This window comes from Tympanuchus pallidicinctus, unplaced genomic scaffold (assembly GCF_026119805.1).
Source record: "Tympanuchus pallidicinctus isolate F22 unplaced genomic scaffold, pur_lepc_1.0 scaffold1, whole genome shotgun sequence".
Lineage (NCBI taxonomy): Eukaryota > Metazoa > Chordata > Aves > Galliformes > Phasianidae > Tympanuchus > Tympanuchus pallidicinctus.
In genome coordinates this window covers 71,038,765-71,061,205 of record NW_026294618.1, presented here as the reverse complement: position 1 = coordinate 71,061,205, position 22,441 = coordinate 71,038,765, and the positions used below count along the sequence as shown (strand labels likewise).

General features: G+C 39.1%; 1 protein-coding gene across 1 annotated transcript in view; it reads left to right on the top strand.

The window, feature by feature from the left end:
• The window catches only part of PCNX2 (pecanex 2), a 150,398-nt gene that overhangs the window by 102,386 nt on the left and 25,571 nt on the right, over nucleotides 1–22,441 (top strand). Inside the window, exons 25-27 of the mRNA XM_052670834.1 lie at nucleotides 9,593–9,651; nucleotides 11,776–11,991; nucleotides 22,061–22,314. Of these exons, the coding sequence (XP_052526794.1) occupies nucleotides 9,593–9,651; nucleotides 11,776–11,991; nucleotides 22,061–22,314 (529 nt within the window). The remainder of the gene's footprint in view (nucleotides 1–9,592; nucleotides 9,652–11,775; nucleotides 11,992–22,060; nucleotides 22,315–22,441) is intronic.

Here is a 22,441-nt window from a genome sequence, read left to right as displayed (position 1 = left end):
TGGTTGTCACAACCTGATATGTTCTGAGAGCATATGAGCACGTCTTAAGTTTCCAAGCCTTACCTTTAGTCTCAGGTTTTTTTTGCTGACTACTCAGAAATTTGGTTTCTCAGGTTTCTTACAGGACATCTGCCACTCTGGATGGTGTGATTTGGAGTTGAAAGTCTTAGGGAATGCAGATGATGGCTTGTTTGTTTTCCTGGGGAGATGGAGAAACTCAAATGGGTAAAAAAAAATAAAAATAAAGAACAACAACAAAGAAAAGTTCCTCTTAAGCAGTAAGCAAACTGTGAAATTCCTAGCAAGCTCCTCAAATTTAGGAACCATGCTGTGCCTGTTTGTGCTCTGGCAGTGTGTGCACAGAGCATGGGTGTCCTCCTTAGAGCTGACATATGCTGGTTGTTTATAGCGCGTGCTTCTGGGCTCACTACAGTGTGAAGCCGGGCACAGCTATGCATCACAGAGGTCAGGGATCTTTCTGGAAGAAGAAGAAAGAAATCAGGCCATAGGGAGGGGAGGTTAGGAAACAATGACCTCTCATACCACCATTTTTTACAGCTTTTGCTGCCTATGTTGTTGAAAAGAGGGGTAGAAAGAAAGATGGCCTGCACTCAGGAGCTAGTTGTCCTGTGGGAGTCCAATTCTGAGAAATTTTCTCTTTTAAAAGAGTTTGGGTTTGTCCTGCCGTCAGCCTGAGTTCTGTTTCACTCTTTATTTTCACAGCTGTTGGAACGATTAGGCTGTAGATGTCAGAGAGAGAAAAGGAAACAGCGGTAAATCTTGTTTAACGTATAGACACTTTAAAGTGTAGCTTTGGCTGAAATGCTGTTGTTCCATTCCACTGCTTTGCTTTCTTTCTTAACTACTTTGTCTCCCTCTTGTCTTCCCTTCCTCTTATCTCACGTTGTATCTCAGATATGGGAACTAACAGAACAGAGCAGAAAGTATACTTTCATTCCCTAGCAGATCTAATCCCAAGATTGCCCTGAGCAGACCCTTCTCTGCTGCAGCTGTGACTTGTCCCCACAGACAATGAGCTGCCACCAGCACTCCAGGGTTTTAAGTGCCTGCAAACCTCTCCCCCCTCTCACGTGCTCTTTCCTGCCTCTGTTCTTCCCTGGTCACTTGGTTTGGTGCCTGCTTTTGGGTAAGGGGCAGCTTGCATTTGCTTTGAAAGATCTCTAGTGAATTGCTGTCTGGTTTAACTAAATTAATTAGTGTCCTAAAAGAAGCTGTGATTAAATTGTCAGTTACTTCAGAACAGCATTACTAGATGCCTCTCTCTGTTTGAGAATATGTGAGCAAGTCTTTCTTTTCTCCAACTGCATCACTGTGTTGTTGCTCGGTCATTGTGGTCTGGCAAACAGCTACCTGTATGAGGTTCATATAGCTGGGGATAGACGGTGAGGAGAATGTGCCCTCTCTTAGATTTAATGCAGCTGCCATTTTCTTTTTTTTTCTGCTGTCTGTCTGACATAATTTGTCCATCATGCACAGCCTGCAGGTGGAGTGGGGAGAGTTTTCCAAATGTGAACATAACAAGGATTGACCTCACACTGTGCACGTGTGTGGGAAAAGGAGATGTGAAAAGTACCCATCTGCTCCTTTCCCTTTTCCCATAAAATAACAAGTCTTCCGCTTCCAAATTATTATTTTTTAATGCACCCTAGGGCATCTGGTTTCCCTGTGAGCCTGCTCATCTGGTGCAGCTGCCAAAAGCCCTGGTCCAAACACAAAATGAAATACCATTCACCCATAGCTGTCAGTGGACCTTGCTTGGGAGCTGCAAGGGGCTTTTTTTTTCTTTTTTTTTGTCTCACTATGTTGTTTGATTTCTCACATGTTCACATGTTCTTAGACCTCCATAGTAGTGATGTTTACAGAGGAACAACTGCAGCAAATGTTTATAGTTCAGTAGTCTTGGACGTTGATTTATAATGAATACTTTAAAGAAAGGTACATTAACCTCAGAAGTCAACAATTATTGTGTGACTTAACCATAAGAGGACACTTTTCCTCCCAGATGTACTGTTTGCCTTATTTCCTTGAATGTTGTTTGAGAAATGTTGTGTTCTGACTCTGTCGCTGCCAATTGCCCTCTCTCAGAGTTCAATTTTTCTGAATGTTTCCAGCCACCAGCTTGAAAGCCCAGCCATGAGTTCTGCAGTTCATTTCTATCTTTTTAGTTTCTTCTTAACTGCTTCTGTTTTTCTGCTAATTTTTGCATTTGTCTCTTTGACTGCTTCTGTTTCTGTGCTGTTTTTATAAACTGATCAGAAAGAAGCATTGTATTGCAGTTGCAAGATTTTACAGTACAGGTTATTACTCAGTTGTATCTATGTTAATCATTTTGATGACTGTGACTCTTTTAAGAGGTCTTTACTGGATTGGTCTCAGGGCTTTTCCAGACTTTTATTGAGTGTTAAGTTAGTTTGTAACTCAGCAAAGTAGTGCAAATTTCAGTGTGTAGATTAAACTAGAATGGACATTCATTAGTGCCCAGGACTTACAAGTCAAAGCAAACAGAATAAATGAAGAAACAGCTTTTAGTTTGAATTTTTGGTGCACTGTCTTCAAATCAGAATAGGTTGCCTGTTCCCTCTTCCCAGGGCATGTTGAATTTACTAAGATTTTCTGATGATTTCAAAAGGATTTAAATCCTTGAGTGCTCAGCCTAGTTTAGCAGTAGGGGGTCCCATGGGTATGGTGTTCCTATTGACAGCAGCAGTCCTCTCCACCTGGCAGTGATGCAAAAGCTGAAAGCATTAGAGATTGCTGCTGGTTTTCCTTTGTGAGTCTTCCCTTACAACTGGAATATTTCCCTAGCAAAGATGATTTTTGGAAAAAAAAAGAAATGTTCCTTTATCAAAACAGTGAGTATGGGCTATTCTCTGGGAGATTGCACCCCAACCTCCCAGAGTGTGTGCCTGATGATGTGTGCCGATGATGTCTTTGGCATTGCGGGAGAGATCAGAGAAACCAGAACTTTTGAATAACTTCATCTGCACTTCAGTCTTAGCTCTTCACAAATCTCTGAAGTTGTGTGCTACTCATTAAACTTGTTCAGCTGATTGTCTTCTTGAGACCATTCCCTCTTTCCTCCCTGCTCTAGGCCTGTATGGTATACATCTTCACATTGCACACCACTGCCACTGAGCTTGTATGTGCAATGTTGGACTACTGTGAGAGTCTTTAATTCCCTTCAGCGCAGGGCTTTGAGGTGCTGCTTCAGGTAAAGCCTCAGGCCCGAGAAGCCCTGATAGAAATCACGTCCCCCTCTTATTTTGAGCTGTCATCTTCCCCTTGGCTGGTGGCCTTGTGAGCATGTATGCCTCCTTGGCCACTTGCTGTAGCACAGATAATACGCACGTTGTTGCCAAACTAGGCCTTACTCTATTGCTTGACATCACAGTTGGAGTCTTAGCTATCAGGGAAAATACAGGTGAGGAAAAAGAGGCCTTTAGCTGAATAAAACTGGTATTAAAATCAGTGTTTTCAAAGTTGTCAAGATTTTTAAACTCAGGGGAGACTACAGAAAATTCAAAGCTGTATTTCTGTGGTTTGGCAGTATCTCTTTAACTGGTAACGTCTCCTCTTCTCAAATTTTGCCTATGGCAGTCAATAAAACAAATTGAGGCTAATTGAATAGGAGCCATATGTGTGATAATTAATTGGGAGAGCATTCTGATTCAATGCTCTGTAGTTCCCTGCAGAGTTAAAGATGCATTCACAACTCCAGTTCATTGAATCATTTTAAGAGGACAGAATAAAGACAGAAGGGAGGCATCAGAGAAAGAATCCATGCTGAGACCAGATAGAAACACAAGCAGAGATCAAAACCACAAGTGGGATAAATGAAAAGGGAAAGGGATGGGCAAAGAGGCAAAATGCATGCAGTGAAAAATCTGAGAAGATTTTTATGAGCAGGAATTCAGACCTGTAGACGAGAAGAAATCATGAGCACAATAGAAGAGGATTTCCGAAGATGTTTAGAAAGGAAGACAACAGCAAGGAGGAAGAGAAAGATGAGAATAGACTCATAAATTAGAGTTAGGAAGCAGGTAATATTTTAAGTGCTTAAATGGATGTGCAGTGACTCTAAACTTTTATCAGCTGTTCTTCTAATGCTTGGCTTCCAAATCATATAAATCTAGTGCAATCAAATAAACTTGTGAAATTTCTGTTGTGTTGAGTGTTGGGAACCTGTCCAAGTGCATTTCCTGCGAGTTCTGAGCAAGTGTTCATCCCTTTTATAATATAGATCTTTTATAATATAGATCACTTCCTGTTTCAGATTTAACTGAATCAGACATTTAGGAGTAGGCTGAGGTTAGGAGTGGTAAACTCAGATCTTTCATTCAAGAGGATGCTTGCTTGTCCAACTTTTGTCAAGAATTAAAGACAGGTGGAAAGTTGACATTGCAGAGAGGATGTTCATTTGAACAGAAATGATGTGCAAATTGTAAACTGATAGCAGCAGGGAGTAGTTCATGCTACAGCTTGCTCAAGTCCCAGTTGTGTCTTGATATGCTAGGGAATATACTGGACACAAATTGCCTCAGTTCTCAGAAGAGCAAAATATAAAATTTCTCTCGCTTCTTTCTGAGATTATACAAAATGCAGAATTATATCACCATTACCGCTGAGAATCATCGCAGAAGCTCTGTGCTAGTTGGTGGTAGATAAATACTGGATAGAGAAATACTTTTTATCTTTCGACTAGCAATTTTTGCTCTCAAAATACCATGTAGTCTCCATGTGCTGGGAGGCTTTTTTCAATCTGAAGAGTACTATAGGGACTGACATAATGACTGCTGTAAATTATCAGCCTTTTCAACAGTTCTTGCAATAAGAATGATTATTTAAAAAAAAAAACAAAAAAAAAAAAACAAAAAAAAAAACAAACAAACTTAAAATTTATCCCTGCTGGATTTTGTGCAATTGTAGAGTAGTGCTAAATTTTTGTTATTTTTTGTTGTCGTTAATACTTTGCTCCCAGTTTGATGGCACTGAAACAACTTGATTAGCTTCTGTTTTGTCTTCCTGCACCTTTTGCTGAGAAATCTGTAAATAGGGAGAAACTCTTAATGATCTAAACTAGTATTTCTAATGTAGGCTTTCTTTTTAAGACATCACTTCCTAGTGTTTGTTTTATTCTTTCTCATACATCCTCTCAGTCTCCATCTCCTACTTTTGTTTGTAAGTAGTCACCTCAAGTCTAGAAGTGACAGGTAAAATATAAAAATATGCTGTTATAATACTGTGCACTGAAAAAGATTAACAGCACTTTATCAGCATGAAGAATTTTAAGAATGAATTTTGAAACACTTTGCTGTCCTTTCCTCCTTTCATGTTGCTGAAGCAATTTGCATCTCTCTGTGTGGAGTAAGGGAAATAAACATCTTGGCACGCTTGCTGGAGCAGCTTCCAACACTTTGGTATATATTTTTTAGCTGTCTGATCTTTCTCTCTCCCTTTTTCTGCTAAAAATTTCCCCAGGACTTTTCTCATTGCCTCCTTTTTACTCTCAGCCTCTTAAAATTTGTAAAGTTTTTATCTCTTCACCCTCATGGGCCCATTTTGCTGCCTCTTCTGGAAGCACCAGAGTCTGAGTCCTACAGGTCTCTAGGCCCAGAGATGGGCACCATCTGTATGATGTCTGCATGACTCATAACAGGGAAATCAGAAGAATAACTCTTACCTGTAATGCTTCAGATGCAGGTTTTTGTGTATATAATTATCACATTTGCTTTTAAATTGGCAGTATGTCTGAGTTGTGCGCATTAAGCATGGTTGGGATGCAAGATGCTGCACTAAGCACAGTACTTTCAGGCTTGGCAGGCATTCCATCAGTGACAAGAGCAAACATAGACATACCAAACACTGATAGTAAAATCTTCCTATGTTTTAAAAGGATCCCTCATTAGCAACATCTTTAACAACTGAAACTTTTTTACACCTTACCCCTTCTAGTTTCCTAGAATGTGATCAGAGCCACTGTTTATTATTTCTAGATGAAACACTGGAGAAGGGAGGGACAGAAGGAAAGAAGAAAGCATGAAGAATAAAAATCAGAATGAGAGATCAGGAAGGAGATACTGCTTCCATCTATAAAAGATCTTTCCTTCTTAACATGGGTTAAACCTAGAGCATGTCTTCTATGCAACTGCCCAGAAAACCTGGGTATAGTTATGCACAAAGGGGCTGTGAGCCTTTGTTGTTGTAATCATGCTGAAATATTCTGCCTTTTAGATGAAATTGATTTAAAACTACTTGGACATCCTCACACTTCCAATTACTACCATCATTTTTGCCTTTGGTGTCCTTCAGATATTCATGATGCTTGTTTATTCTGCTGTTTCCTCATTCACCCCCCTCCCTGCCTTGCTAGCTTAGCTTACTACTACTACTACTGTGTTTTTAATGTTAAGCCTTCCATTTATAATGCAGCAGCATAAGACATTCAAATGAATAATTGTAGGGCTGCAGCACAGTAATGTTTCTTCCTGTTAGACTTGTCAGGTGTCATGGAAAGGTGGATTAAAATTACTTGAACATTGACAGAAGAAAACTTTGGATCTTCCTTAGAAAAGCATCTCTTGCATTCCCCCACAGGGGACTGCTTTCCTTTGTTTTGCTCTTTTATAAAACTAGAGATCCCTTACTTCACAGCAGGAAACCTGGAAATCTTGAATTTATGTGTTGCGGCAAAATGCAGCTACTGCAAGGTGGATGGAACAGTTATTTTCATCTTTTGGAAATAAACACAGATAATTTTTCCCTTCAGTTTGCCTGATTCTCAGTATCCACCCCAGGCTCCCTGGATTGAATCTTCCTCAGTCTATTTTCTGCCCTTCTAATGAGTTTGGGAGAGTAAGGTGGGAGAATTCTTTCCAGGCTGAGAAACAAGATGATATTTTTGGATGGTGGATGCATAGGAAATAACTTGATCCTTCTGCAAAGTAAGCAAGTATTATAATGACACAAACAGTGCCGCACAAACCAGTAAATTATCTGAGCATCTATATGAATGATAGACTAAAAGAGCATGAGTTAGATATTTCAGACCTAGGGAATACGTTGGTGTTAAAATAGCTGAAGAAGTTCAAAGACAGTCACTTGCTCTTAGGGGCAAGTGCCTGAGGACCTGCTCAGTTTGCATGGAATAATGCAGTTCAAGAAGAAATCCAATTACTGAGCTAATTATCACCTTGTATGAGTGGTAACAATCAAATTTAAGGCAGGAAGCCACTGGAGAATGGCACAAATCTCCCACTTGTCCAAGAAGTTCACTTAGAAGGTCCTACTTGACAGCAAAAAGACCAGGAGTAAAGATGTAGCTAGTTGGAGTTTAAGGAGCAATGCTTTGGAGTTTAATGCTAAGCAAAATGCTGTTCCCTTCAAGAAGCTGCAAACACAGCTACAGCTACTAATAATTGTGGAAGATTTTAAAAATCCTACGTGATTCCTTGAGTGAATTTCTTCAAGTAAACTGAACTTCAGGACAAAAGTAGTTCACTCTGCTTTATCAACTGTACGTATTATCCTTGGTGTTCATAAAAAAATGAAAATTATCCTTCAAAATGTCAGTATGAGTCTTTGAGTGTAGCTGGTAGTATCTGAAGAGTTGAATCCTTTCTCATCTCATGTCCTGAGGCCTGTGTGTTTAAGAAATTGTGCTTAGAATGAAGGAAGAAGCTGCAAAACAGCCTGTTTTGGCTTTGCGAGAGCCCTTCTGCTTCCTGCCCTCGTTCAGGCTGCTTCATCTGTCACGGAATCACCTGCAGCACTCACATTTCTCCTAAAAAGGAAAAAAAAAAAAAGGGGGGGGGAGGAGGGGGAGTGGGTAGAAGGGAGGGAATGAAACAGTCAGAGTTGCATGCTGCATAAAGGGTTCTTTATATAGATAGAATTTTCTGTATACTGCTTGATTTGTATGAGTCTGAATGAGCTTCAAAAACAGTAAAGGTTTACAGGTTGATGAAAATTCGGTGTAAAAAGTAGTATTGACTTGTACTTCATTCTGCCACACTGATTTCAGAGGGACTGAAAGCTAATAAGTAGTCTCGTAATCTTAACACAAGCAGTTTTGAAAATGGCAATGTTTTTCTGCTGAGAATGGAAAATTGTTTGAATTCTACAACCTAATCTTTGTGCTTACTCTTGCATATGTTGCATTTGCAGGTGGATGTTTATCTGGGTGAAAGAATTCTGACAAGCTTTTTGAAGTAAAATCATTCTTTATATTCTGAATTGCTTAGGAACCCCCCCTTCCCCCCCCCCCATGTTACCATTTTCTGTTACATAGGAAATGAAAACTGTCGTTCTTCTTGTAACTTGGCCAACCAGATGAAGGAAGATAAATAATACATCAAATGAAATGTTAATGTATGTAGATGGTATCCTAATATTAATTACAAATAATTCTAATTACAACTCCTATCTTCCCTGACTGTATTTATTACAAAGTGAAGAACATGCTTTTAAAAGCAAATATCACTAGTTCAATGGGAGTAAAAAGTACAGCAGTTTTTTACCCTTTTCTACAGCATGATAGTGTGACTCTGCTAGTTTGCTGGTTAGTTTTCCATAGGTTGGTTGGTTGGTTGGTTGGTTGGTTTTGTTTTTTTTTCCCCATAGCAGAGTCAGCTGTAGAAGGTGGATAAAAAAAAATAATTCTAAAGTGGCATCCTTCCCTCAATTCAGCTTTAGCATGAATTTATAGCTTTAGTGTACAATCTTCCAGACCTTTAAATCACTTGTATATAGAAACATAAGAAATCATAAAGCACCATTAGCAGAGTAATATTTTGGGCTAATAATGTAGGTTTCCTGTAGCATTCTTGTTAGCTGAGGCTTTCACTTGTACTCTGAAGGCTTGGGAGATGGGTATTGGGTAAATGCTTTGGACTTCTGGTGTTGAGTACCTCTAATCACCACAGCAACCACTTCCTTCTTCAGCTTGCCCACACAGATTTACTTGTTCTTTATCTTCAGACTTTACCATGTATTTTGTTATGGGTAAGAATATAAGCTCCATCCACTATTCCTTACAGTCCTTTCCATTCTGTGACTATTTCTCCTATGGGATTTATATCCCTCTGGTACAGTGAAAACTTGGAGTAGGGGCTTTGTCATTCCCAAGAGAGACAGGATTTCTTTGTGGATGGACTGAGTGCCAGAGTTCACTCTGTTTTTTAAGAAATGACTACAGGGAATCTCTCATTCTGCCTAGGTAAATAAACTAAATAAACAAAGTGCATTTGTTTTCCTTTCATGTTATACACCCACAGAAATGTTTTCAGATAATCAAAACCCATTATATTGAGTTATTGGCCTAAGGACTTAGAAGGGAAGAAAGTCTGGTTCAATGTTTTTTCAGTGTTCAATGTTTCGGTGGCACCCGACTGATGTGCTTCTGGAACAAGTATGTATACACACTTGGAATAAACTGATGACCAGGTTAGAGGTGTGTATTGCATACTGATATGGAACGTAAAGAAATATTAAAAAGAAAATAAAAACAGTTCTTTGGTAGAATCTCATTTAAAACAGAGTATGCTGCACAACTGGCTGTGTCTTTGTTTTCTAGCACCAAAAGGTCGGACCATTCCAACACAAGACTGGCAATTCAGATCGAAAAAGATGCAGGTATGGCTTGGGAACTTGGGTGATTTGTTTTGCTTCATTTGCAAAATGTGATGTGTTTACTCCATTAAGGCTTTAGCTGTTTGAGAGATTCAAAGGGATTAAATGTTACGGGAGCAAACCAGAGTGTTTTAAATGTAACAGAGCACCTGTTTAAGTCATGTACCTTGATAAATAAATGCACTCTTGATTTACGTGAAGCTGATTAGGTAGCTGCTGGGATACAAATCACTTGATTAACAGCCTTTCTGTTTGCGTGGAGCACGTGGCAGACACTCTAGCTAGACTTGAAGGTCAGCCATGGTCAGGGAAGGGTTTTGGAAAAAAGCAGCAGATTGACGGTGCCCCTATCACTATACAGTTTGGGCTGATAGGTATCTCCTATTCTCTGGAGAGAAGCCCTTCTGGATGAGTGGTAGAGGAAGGGAAAGGGAAGTGAGAGGGGCTAAAAGTGCAGGAGGAATCAGAAAAAAAATAAGCATGTAAGCCGATGGATTTCTCCTTCAGGTAACGGTCCATTAAGTGAGCTCTGATCCACAGCAATCCAAAACACCTTCCTGATTTGCACTGAGCAATTCTCGTGAGACTGGGAATGGGGCATTTTTTGACAATTTAGGAGGCATGAGGTGTGTATGATACCCGAGCTGATGCTCTCCAACGGCACAGGGTCCTTTCCAGCTGATATCTGGGTTTCATGCCAAATCCTGGTTCCAGTGAGAGAGGTTAGGATTTCATAAGTGGTTTCTTCCTGTTCCGCATTCTGCGACTGCTTTTATTTTACCTCTGAGGTTTTGGAGGCTTGTATTGTGGTAGAAGTTTACCTTGTGATTATTCCCACATTATTCTGTTTTCAGACCTCCCCACCCTCCCTTTTAGTGCTTATCCCTTAGCAGCATGAATAAATACACATCTTGAAGCAGAAATTGGAGTAATCCGGGATGTCTCTGAAGACAAAAGGAGTGTTAGCAGTTCGAGGCATACATAATACTCTTTCTTATTTATCATTTCAAGGCAAAGTGTTAAGATGTTTCTCAAGGCCATTCTGTCTTCTGATAACAATAACCCTTATTATTAGCATATGTGCTGATTACACATGTTGACTGTGTTTTTAAAAGTATAGCTCAAGTGAAGCATTCCTTTTGTGTGTGCTTCAAAAATTTGCTTTTGATAATTGTACTCCAGAAAATATCTAGCAGAGAATGTCTGTACCTACATACACACCTGTGTGTCTGTACGTACTGTATATACCAATGGCCATGGTGATGAAATGCTGTGTAGTAACGTGCCCACTTTTCTTCCTGTTTTGATGAGCAATTTGTAGGGGAAATTGCAGCCTGATGTCCTCTTATTTTTTCTCTAAAATATAGACTTATATAAATATTCGTACGTACCTGTACACATGTATTCATGTATATTCTTGTACCTTAGAGGTCTTTTCCAACCTTAATGAACAGTTAATCCAAGCTGTGTCTAAATGGACAGCTGATGCTATTTGTAAAGTGAGTGGTAGCGATTCTTGTCTTGAATGAACTTTGTTTCATTTTTTTTTTCAATATACTGAACATGCCTTTTTGTGTGCTCATCTTAATTACTCAAAGGATATGTCATAGACCAAACCTTGAAAAACTCCTAGAGGACTACAGGAAGTAATTCCCAGCAGAACTAGTGGAAAATGTGACAAATTATTTAGCTTGTGAAAGTATCATAAATAATATTTAGATTTAAGCTTGTGCACATAATCATGATTTCTAGTTTCTGAAATGAAGAACAATAGATAGACTTCAACTTAGCATAGCAGAGTCTGTCAGTGGAGCTGAGAAATTCTTGATGTTGTAAAACACAAATAAGGTAATTCGGTTCAGCCTGATCTCTGTTATCACTAATTTGTTGTTGGATTTATGATATTGTTTGTATTAAGCAAAAGTTTCAGGCCTGATTCTCTAAGGGAAACTACTTAGCAGTTTTGTAGTGCAGTTCATGTAAACTATCACCAGGAAGATAGTTCTCTCCACCTAGCTGGAGGAAGAGGTCTGATGCAGGAGTGAAAAAGAGGATAGGATTTTATGCAGAATGGCTTAGTTTGTTTTGGTTTGGTTTTTTTACAAATATCTGCTGCTCTGGTTGCAGGAAATGATGACAATAATCTCAACTCAATATTTTATGAGCATTTGACAAGATCGCTGCAGGAGTCACTTTGTGGAGATTTGATTCTGGGCCGATGGGGAAACTACAACACAGGAGACTGTTTTATTCTAGCATCAGATTATCTAAATGCATTTGTGCACTTGATCGAAATTGGGAATGGCCTGGTCACCTTTCAGCTCAGAGGGCTGGAATTTCGAGGTAAGGATTCCTGATGATTTAAATAACAGCAGAAACTGCCTGTGTTTCTTAACCTGTCACAAATTTATTTTTGATCTTAAGATCTTAACATAGATTTTAACATTCCCTCCTGCCATTTTTTTAAGTTGATATTTCTGCTTAAAAACTCTGTATTTCTTGTTATCATTACTTGAATTACAGATTTTCAAAACTTGAATGTTAAGAAATTTGTACTCGTGTTCTGCAGTATCACAAGACATTCAGAAACAAAATGTACTGAGTTTTTCTTTGGTTCACTGATCTTTCATGTTACGCTTAGGCAAGTATTCAAATTATTTTTCTCTCTCCATAATCACAAAAATTGAAGTTGCTATTAAAATTGTTCAACTTCCCCACAAACTGGCCTTTGAAACACTACCAAAAATGGTAAGATGCCTCCCACAGTAAATATCCCATGTCAAATTATGCAAAATGCTGGTGCTGAGATGGTTTCCATCACTGTGGAGTAGGAGAGAAGAAGCAAGTAAATCAAGCTTTCATATTTCTCTTATTTGGGATATGCTGAATTCGGCTGATGAATGTGTTCTTCTGTCATGACTCTCCTTTCTAGGGAAAGATATTTGCATCCCCTTCCTAGATGCTGTGATGTTTGTGGGGCTTGTTAGTATCACACTCCTGTTTTCTTCATGAAGTGGGGAGAAAAAAGAAAGCAAATCCACCAGGCTTTTCAACAGTTTTTAAATTCTCTTCATGCTGTGTGCCTTGGCTGTAGTTGCTGCTTGGGTTTGTAACCTTTCAAAGATGTGATGCTTGGAATGTGGTGCAGATGCTGGGAGTTTTGAAATCCTGGAATAAACAGATTCTCAGGCTCAAGGGCTGAGCAACTAATGGACAATGTGTTGAGGGATGTGTAATCAAGGCAACTTTTCATCAAGGTTGCATATGAGAAAACAGGAGATGGACTGACTCTTTGAATGCAATTAGATGTGGGAGAGAAATAGGAAATTACACGTGGGCTCAGGTCTTGACTGCAACAGACTGCTGTTAAGCAGGTTGTGGTATGTATTTCATGCTCACTTTCCTTTCTGTATGCTGAGGAGGAAAATAACATTCTTCTATTTTAAGAAAAATTTTGTGGAAAACAGTAAAAAAAAAAACCTGAAACAATTTGGTGTTGTAGTAGCTGGTGAGATTCCAATTCAGTACAGAGGCAAATTGTAAGAATAAAGCAAATGGAAAGGAAGAGGGAATTTGTTTTTCAGCCTTATAATCCCTTGTTGTTTGTAATGATGGTGATGTATGCATGTCTGTGGCTTTCTTCAACTTCAAAGACATCGGTGCAAGAATTATCTTCTTTTGCAGAGCTATGCAGTAGTGTTCATCTGTTAGAGATAGGTACTGAAGTTAATGTCTTATAGCGGGCACAGGTGGAAAGGTTTTTCTTTCGTGGAGATTTGGAATTTGCTTTTATTTCTTTTATGTCCAGACAAGACAAATGGAGATCCGAGTTGCTCTTAAAGAACAGTTAAATGCTGTGGCAGTTCAAATCCCTCAGTTGTAATACTGCTGATTTCACAGGCTGATAAATCTCTGAGATAATTGTTGGTTTTGGTGGTTTTTGTTGTTTTTGTTCTTTAGGACAGTTTTAGTCAGTCTGTTATTTCTGGTCCCTGTTAGTTGCTCACAGTACAGTTCTCTATGGAAACTTTGTGAAGCCAGAATATGTTTCATGTCTGGAGATCTGAAAATAAAAGTGACTTCCAGGTTGGATTTATGTATGTCTGAAAAGTGATGTATCTTACAAGTTGTTGACATTGCGTTTACTTTTTTGGAATTTGGAGTGAGCAGGACCATACATGTTTCCATTATCTTCCATCCTGATTTTACCAAACCGTCTTTGCTTTTCTGTTAAAATAGTTCCTTGTAGGATTTGAAACGAAAGAAAGAAAGAAATTTTTCATGCTTAAGCTGTGAGAGCTATTTTTTAATTTGCCACCTCCTGCTGGGTACCTCTCCATCAACACCACTCCAATGCCATTCAAGAAAAGTAAACCTTGCAAAGACCAATGAAAAATGTGAGAGGATGCTCAAACCACATTCGGCTGGATAAAACGATTGGGGGCCTAGAAGGCAGGCTTAAAGAGTTGGAAGTTGTGTAGTGAGTGAGTAGATGATAGTTTTGTTGCAAAGTGTCTGGGGAGGAAGATGATTTTGAGCTGGGTTGGTTCATTACCAGATTGGAACTGTTTTGTATCTGAGTCTGAGAGCAAAGCTCAAAAATTATAGTGCTACCTGTGAAGACATCTTTTTATTTCTTAAAATTAATTTCTGCAAGCAAATGGGTCTGAAAATTGATGCTTCCATGCCAGTTGCCTAACACTGTCTCTATTTGCAAGCAGCTCTAATACATCTGCTGTCTGCAACAGCTCTGTAAATTCAGTCTGAAGTGAGCCATCACCTCCTCTAATGTGTCTTCTGGAGCCAGCTGAATTCCAGTCATAGCTGTCCCCCTCCCCATTCTCTCTTGTGTTCTTCAGGAGATCAGCAGCCTTTGAAGGAACACTCATCTGAGTGTTCAGAAGTCCCTATGAATGGGACCAACATAGCAGCAGCAAACCATGAACCAGGAAAGCACAAGTTACTGAAGGAGGAAGAGCGGAGCAGGAAAAATGGGAATGAGAATCTCACCTAGATTGTGAGAGAAAATGTATGATTAGTTTGTGTCCTCATATGATACAAACTGGATGATTTCTTCACCTTTTTTTTTTTTCCTAATAGTTCTCCTAATATTTTCTCTGACTACAGGAGATGTATTGGGAAGAAGAAGGAGGGTGTATATATTGAGTTACATTATTGGACCTAGAGGAGAAAAGCCTATGTGTAGCAAATAACAGAACATACCTGAGGAGAGAAGGGGACACGGGGATCCATGTAGAAGATACAGTCTGAGTAAAAGGAGCCAGAAGGGCTGACATGATGGCAAAGCTGCATAAGGGGACAGGTCAGGGGCTGTTTCAAGGGTTGCCCTCAGCTCAGACAACAGAAAACCATCCTTTCAGCAGGATTGCTCCTGTTGGGGCAGGAAGTTAGGCAGGGCTCCCCTGGGAAGTAGGAGGGGACCATCTCCTGCACCAGCTGGGCAGGTTCTTCCCATTGCAAGTCTTGCAAACGCTCCGTGGCGGTGATGGGGAACATACAACTCAATACAGTAGGATTTTTTTTCTGTATGTAGTTAGAGTGCATTAAACTGCTGGAAGAACTTTGGAGCTTTCAAAGCTAAGAGGCAGTGCATGATAAGCACCAGGCTTTAAGTCCACATACAGCCATGTTTCTTTTGCTTTGTGCATCTCACATTCCTATTTTTAGTTGTCTGGTCATATGCTGAATTTCACATAGGACCCTGTCTTCATTCATTCTAATGAATGGTTTCCAATTCATTTTTCCCAAAGAGGATAAAAATGGGCAAGAACTCGGAGTCTGTAATTTTTGAGCTTTGGCTTCTTCACTTCTACTTCAATTTCAAACATGTAAACTTAATTGAGGGCCCTAAAAATCCAGTCTTCCATAAATAGGAAGTCTACATTTGCCTGGGAAATAAATGAATCATAACAAAGTTCTCTGTGACTGTTTTCTGAGTAAGCCAAAATGACTATTTACATCAAGGAGTCTGGATTTTCCTGCATTTGTCATTGTGGGTGAAAAGCTGTGTTGGCAGTGCTGCAGTCTCCAAAGAGGTCACATTGTCTTCTGAATTCATGCATACTGGGAGCAGGAAAAATTGCCTCCCCTATTTGTATCCAGCTTCATTAAGAGCTGGCATTGTAAAATGACCAATCCAGATTCCTTTCTATCTGTATGTAATCAAAACACATGTGTCTCAGCTGTTAAATGAAAGGCATCTTTGCAGTAAGGGTAAGAAGATACAGATTGAGTAAACTGAAATAAGAGTTGGCAAATCTGGGTTTCCCCTCAACCGTCTTTAGTCCAGTTCAAATAGCACACCTGGTATGAATTAGTTCTTCACTCTCTTTTCTGATGACAAAGAGGGGATGTGCCTCCACTGTGCCATTAATCCTGTGTATAAAGCAGAGATGCCCATCTCCTCTATCAAAAATGGAGAAGGTACAGATGAGCTCAGGCTAGGTGAAAATTTGTAGATGTTTGCACATTGCTATAAGTGAACCAAGCCCTTCAGTAACTTAGCTGTACTGTCTGTGCTAGACCACAGTGCTATGCTAAGAGCAACCTGCCAGAAGAAATATGTAATGTATCATTTAATTTGAAAGGAAAAGACAGGGGAAAGCCTGCAACTGGGGAACAAGCAGAAGGAATGTCAAAATATCTGCCACCTGCAAGTTCCCTGTAGGAGTACTTAAAATATTTTCCTGTTTAGTCTATGCCTCAACAAAATGTCTTTTGGAGACCATCCAGTTAGGTGTTGCGCGAGCAGAAATTACTTCTGGATGGTAATGCTGATTTCTTGAGGAGCTGTTTTCTAGCTCGTTCCTAGTATTCTTCAATCATGTAATTAACTTCTAAATCTGTGCTGTGATTTTGTTGCTGAATGTTGCACGTGCAGCATTCACGCTTCACTTGGAACTTCATTAGATGAACCAAGGAAAGAAGCGCAGAGCAAGCACGGATGTAATTGTACATTGTGGCAAGCAGCTGTGACAGCAGGGTGGGATCGCCTGTGGGGCTTTCTCCGTGTTACCTAGTTTATTTCGCACGCAAAATGGTGTATGAATGCAGTCAGTTTAGGGTACGTGCTTTAGGCACAGTAATGATTTCTAAGAAATAAGGACAGTTACTCATTTTGGCAGCATGTATATATACTGTATAGCTTTATGACAGTAGCGAGTACATTATGTTTGATTTCTGTGTCTGAAAGCTCTGTAGCACTAGCAGGAGTCATTCTTTATTTAAAGACTGATTGCAATGTTCACTTTTTTACTTTTACAATTCACTTCACACTGTTGGGAAATAAAAATGCCCACCTTCATGTCTTTGCTGAAATCATGCTTGAAGTACATTCATTGTATGCACAAAACCATCAAAAGATACTGAAAAAACATAGCAAGTTCAGGGAAGAGCAGCTGTTTTAACACATCTCTTTCAAGAGAAGGTTAAAAGAACAGAATGCACATTGTTTGCAGGAAAGAACAAAGGCTCAGAAAGATGGGCACAAACAGAAAGGCTGCAAAGAGATCTCTATGCTTTAATCACAATGATTTAATTGAAAAAGACGTAAACCAGGAAAGGCATGATGTTGAATGAAGGAAATCTGCAGTACAGAAACCCTTCCAGGTGTACAGTAATGCCACAGCAGTATATGTTTCTATGCATTTCAAATAGAATGCTTTAGTATCTATAATGCAGAATAGAATAAATATTTTATGCCTTTTTTTCCTCTCACAATTTTGTATGTATGTATGGGTGTATTGGGGCAAACTTCTGGAAAGAAAGGAAATGTTGTTAGATGCTCAATAACCTTTTTATTGAAAATGAGTATTTGTTGGAAACAAAATGTTGCACTGCATTACGTTCCAAAAGAGGTAACGTGAGAGGTTCTTGTGTTTGGTAGCTGTAAGTTTAACAACCAGCATCCTTTGAGAATGCTTTCTTTCACCTGGGGTTTTATAACATGACTCAGTTTTTGTGATGTGATGTCTGTTATTAGTCTGTTTACTTTGGAAAATGAATTATTTGTCAGGCATGCAAGCACCTGAAACAGTTGAAAACTGAATCACAGTTTTACAGTTAATAGATTTGATGTTTGAGAAATTGGTATTGTTTCAGTTTTGTTTTTAAGTCCTGAGATTTTTTTTTTGAAATGACACATCACAGTAAACAGATTATTATTATTATTAACAATCTCAATTCTACAAGAAAAAGAGCTGGAAGAAGCCAAAATAGGTGCTGTTTACCAGAACACATCCATTTCTGGGATTCATGAGTTTCCATTTGGAAGCTCCGTTCAGTCCTTTGTTTCTAGAGCTATATACAAGGCTTGTTTCAGGAGAAGATGTTTAATTATGCTCTTTATGCTTCTTCTTAGTGAAACGTACTACCTGCTGTAGTGAACAGAAAAGCCATATAAAACTGCTTCTAGATGTCATCTTGCAGGATTCTCTTTCAACTCCCGCAGAACTGAAAAATAATTTTCCTTTCACTCACTGAGTTACCGAAATTAAATTTAAAAGCATACCTTCATTTCAGCCTGAAATTCTAGAGGGCTAGGAGGTTATTAGTTGAGGTATGTTTTCTGTGTCCTCTTGAAATGAGATTGCAGCCTTCAGTTTCAGTGTTCTCATTTCCATTTAGGTCAGATCGTTCTGGCAGAGCACAAGTCAGTCCTTAAGTCCTGATGTGTCAGGAAAAAGAGTTTCAAGTTCTCAAACTTGGTTTTCTCCTGAGCTCACATAGTTTGACCTTGCTTTGTTGATCTGGCACATGTTCTTGCATTGATGAACCTTTGGCAGCCAGCCAGCGTTACGTATCTTATAAACGAATCAGTCTCATCTGTACTAGCAAGGGTCACAGTGAATGGCTAAGCTTGAGCAAAGAGAGAAAGCTTATTTTCATTCTTTCTACTTCAGATTTTAAAATGACTGATTACCAGTGAAAACATTTTCCTGTATTTTAATGTTTAATGGCACTACACTTAATTGTATTGCATGACTGAAGTGCACGTTCTGCTCCCTGCTCTTTAGTTTTTCATAATTCTCTTAGAATTGCTTGAACTTGCTAATTTTTGGAGAAGCAATATAGAATTGACATTTTAATCATCAGCTTGTAACACATATAAGAAAGTTTAGCGTCTCTGTTCTGTAGAAGATGTACACTAATGCTTAATCTCATTGGCTATGGCATGTCCTGTTTGGCTCAGTGCATAAAACTGAGCACATGCTCTTAGTCTCAGTGGTACCAGTGTCTAGAATCTCGAGTAAAGAGCCAAAAAGGAGTGATGCAGCTGTAAAATGAAATTTATCAATGACATGAGAGTTACTGGCATCGAAGTCCAGCCAGTGCATTAATGGCCTAAAGCAAGATTGATTCAAGGGCGAAAGAAAATTTGTAGCATTCTGTCTGGAACTGACTGCAGGAAATGAGGGGAGCCAGCATGTACTTGAGCATCAAATCTACCGATTGTCTTCACAAACTTGAGTCTTTTTACTAGATGGTGCTTGGAAATATTAATCAGCAGATAAGTTGGGACCAGGGATACAAAACGGATTTGTTATTGTGGCAAAAAAAATTGGCCATGCCTGAGCTCAGACCTTTAAAGTAAGCTGAGGCTCTCCAAGCAATCCAGACACCAAATCCCCAGGGTATCAGTACCAGAGTCCATCAAATAGCCATTGTTAAGCGAAGGTGTGTTTGCCAGATGTTGACAGAGCACAACCCTGATCTCATTCTTTTAAATTAATTTGTGGAATGACCACATGAACTCCTTGGTTCGCTCCCAGAGCATTTGTAATAATATGGTCCTAGGTAGAATGTCTCTGTCTTCCCAAGTTCAATGTTGATTGTGTTTACTGTAGTATCATTTTAAGTTTCACTGATTGAAATTACCTAGCACAGATGACTTGGAGATATTTTTCTTACCTGTTGAATTAGCTGAGAAAGCAAATAATTGTTCTGGCTACTTCTCTTATTTTCTGTACACTTGACAGCTTCCCTCAGACACTGAGGGTCCCATGAATTCTCCAGTTATTGCCTCTTTCGGTTCTATGTTTTACAAAATAAATGTCTTAAGAAAACTAGTAATTGCAGAGTCTCCAGTATATATACAATATGAGGTATTCATTAACACAGGTGATCTAGAAAACGTCTTAAAACGTAGCCAGCATCTGATAGGAATGAAACATGATATTTGTAGACAAAACAGAAGAATGGATTTAAGTATGGAAACAAAGCAAACTCATCTTTTAATTCCAATAGTTGTAAGATTAGCAGCAGTGGTTATTAGATTTGTGTTTTTCACCGTTTATAAACACCTGGCAAGTTTAATTTAGCACCTGAGGTGAAGACTGATCTCTTAAATTTGATGTAATACTGTAAGACCTTCAACTTTTCAAAAAATAGACAAGAGTAAGAGAACTAGTGTGGAATGGTTGTTTTACCCTTTTCAGCCTATGTACAGAGGGATGTGCCTTTCCCTACTTAACTTTGTGTATAATGTCTTTTGACTTGACTTCAGAGAAGCATCCAGTGACCAAGAGCAGTTGCTGCTTTTTTGCTATTAAGCATTAACTGTTAATTCATGTACAAATCTGTGAAATATGAAGCAGAAACAGTTCAGTTCATGTCCAGTCCCATGGAAAATGTCAGCTAGATAGGTCATATTTTGTACTTTGTGGCAGTCTTGGATGGAAAGATGCTAATATTTAGGTTACTTAAAATATTTAATAATTTGTCATAATTGTATACCCTTGAATCGAAGGGGGAACATGGCAGTGTGTGAACAATATTGGTTACACAGTGTAAGTTTTCACTTATAAACATACCCATATTCTTCTCTTATTTAAACTGGCATGACAGAACAGGTTTATTGGTCCTGGCAGGGGTTTCATAGGTGTTGCTTACTTTATTTACATAGTTTCTAGTAATAAAATTCTCAGAGAAGCGTTTGAAACAATGTGGTTTTCTTGCTATTTTTGACAATGAGAACACAAAAAGCTCTCTGAAGTGTATTTGCTGATATGTTAAATATATATCCCATACCATATTTCACCCAAAAAATGAATGGTGAGTGGTACCAGGGATGCACGCTTGAATTGTTATGTGGGAGACACACTTGTTTAGGAACTTATAAGGAGAAATGAGTGCATGCTGGTAAATGCTGCATCTTTGATTCCAGTTGAAGCTTTAACTGAGAGTGTCCCTCTCCAGAAACTGCAGTACAGTGTCTTGCTCCTTCTTCTGCTATTGATACTTTCTGGAAATGACTGAGCCAGCTTTCTCGTGGGGTGACACTGAACCACTAGCAAAAAGCATATGTGAGACATATGTGTGACTTGCATGGCCTTGAGTGATAGTTTGTGGAGAACTTCAGGGGAGAGCAAGCTCTGCAGTAGCCCACAGAGTATAAATTTTAAGTGGGTCCTTGCATCAAGAACGTATAGCTCAAGTATCTTGAAAACTTCATGGGAAACACATGGGTGTCCACCTCTGGTTTTGATTTGTAGTGTCCAACATGGTTTTGAAACCACATTCATAGATTGCAAAACCTGATGGGCTCAGATTGGCCATCAAGTTGGCCATCAAGCTATGAGATATGGTTTAGTAGCTTGTGGTACTAATAGGAATGGGAGGGTGGTTGGACTAGATGATCTTGCAGGTCATTTCCAACCTTGTGATTCTGTGATTCTGTGAAGTGTGCGCAACACAGGTCAGAAATGCAGTCTGCAAAACAGAAATATTGTTTCTGCATTGTCCTCATAACTTCTTTTTAAATTAAGATGGCTTTTTCAGAAATATTTTGATCTAAAGCCCATCTAATTGGCTAATTAGAGAGCTGTTCTGTCCTCGTGATATACTGCCACTAGTGCTGTTCATTACAAACATTTGATCTGATACAGCTTTTATTTCAGTGGGAGAGAGAACAACCAGTTGCATGTTATTTTTGGAGCATGCTTTCCAAGATAGTTCATTCTAACACAGATTTTGTAAGTTCTCTGACAGATTGTAAAATCTTTGTTTGTGTCCTTTATGTTGAAGAAACAGAGTGGGACTTGGATCAATTTTCTTACTATGCCTGATGGAGCAAGAATCTTTAGCGTTGCTTCCTGGTGAGTTTTTATTGAGGCAGAAGCAATGCCCTGTAGCTCAGCTCAGAACCAAATGCATAGGATGTTATATTGGGCCTTTTAAGGTTGTTATAGGTGATATTAACTAAATGATGGACAGCACTTCATTTTCTACTGCACATGAATCAATTTACACATCTAATTTGTTGCTGTAGTTCTTTCTGTTGGATTTTTGGTAAATGCATAGACCCTTCAGCCCTACTTTCTCCAGTCAGATGTCCTTTGTTTCCCCCACCCCACAATAACTATCAGCATACTCTCTTTTCCTCACTGCCAAGGGACATATTGCCAGCAGAGAGAAGTGGAGGCTATAACAGAAGGAGATGAAGACGATGAAGGCTGCTGCTGCTGTAAGCCAGGACACTTGCCTCACTTGTTATCATGTAATGCAGCCTTTAACCTCCGATGGCTGACGTGGGAAATAACACGAACCCAGTACATCCTCGAAGGATATAGCATCATTGATAACAATGCTGCAACGATGCTGCAAGTGTTCGATCTGCGGAGAATTCTTATCAGATACTACATAAAGGTGAATTGTTGGCTAAAATGGACTTATTCCTATGCGGGTTTGTCAAAAATGATGGCTGGCTGCTAAGAGTAGTATTTGAAGTAACTGGCTTTGTATTTATTCCTTCACACTGCTGGCAGTCGTACTA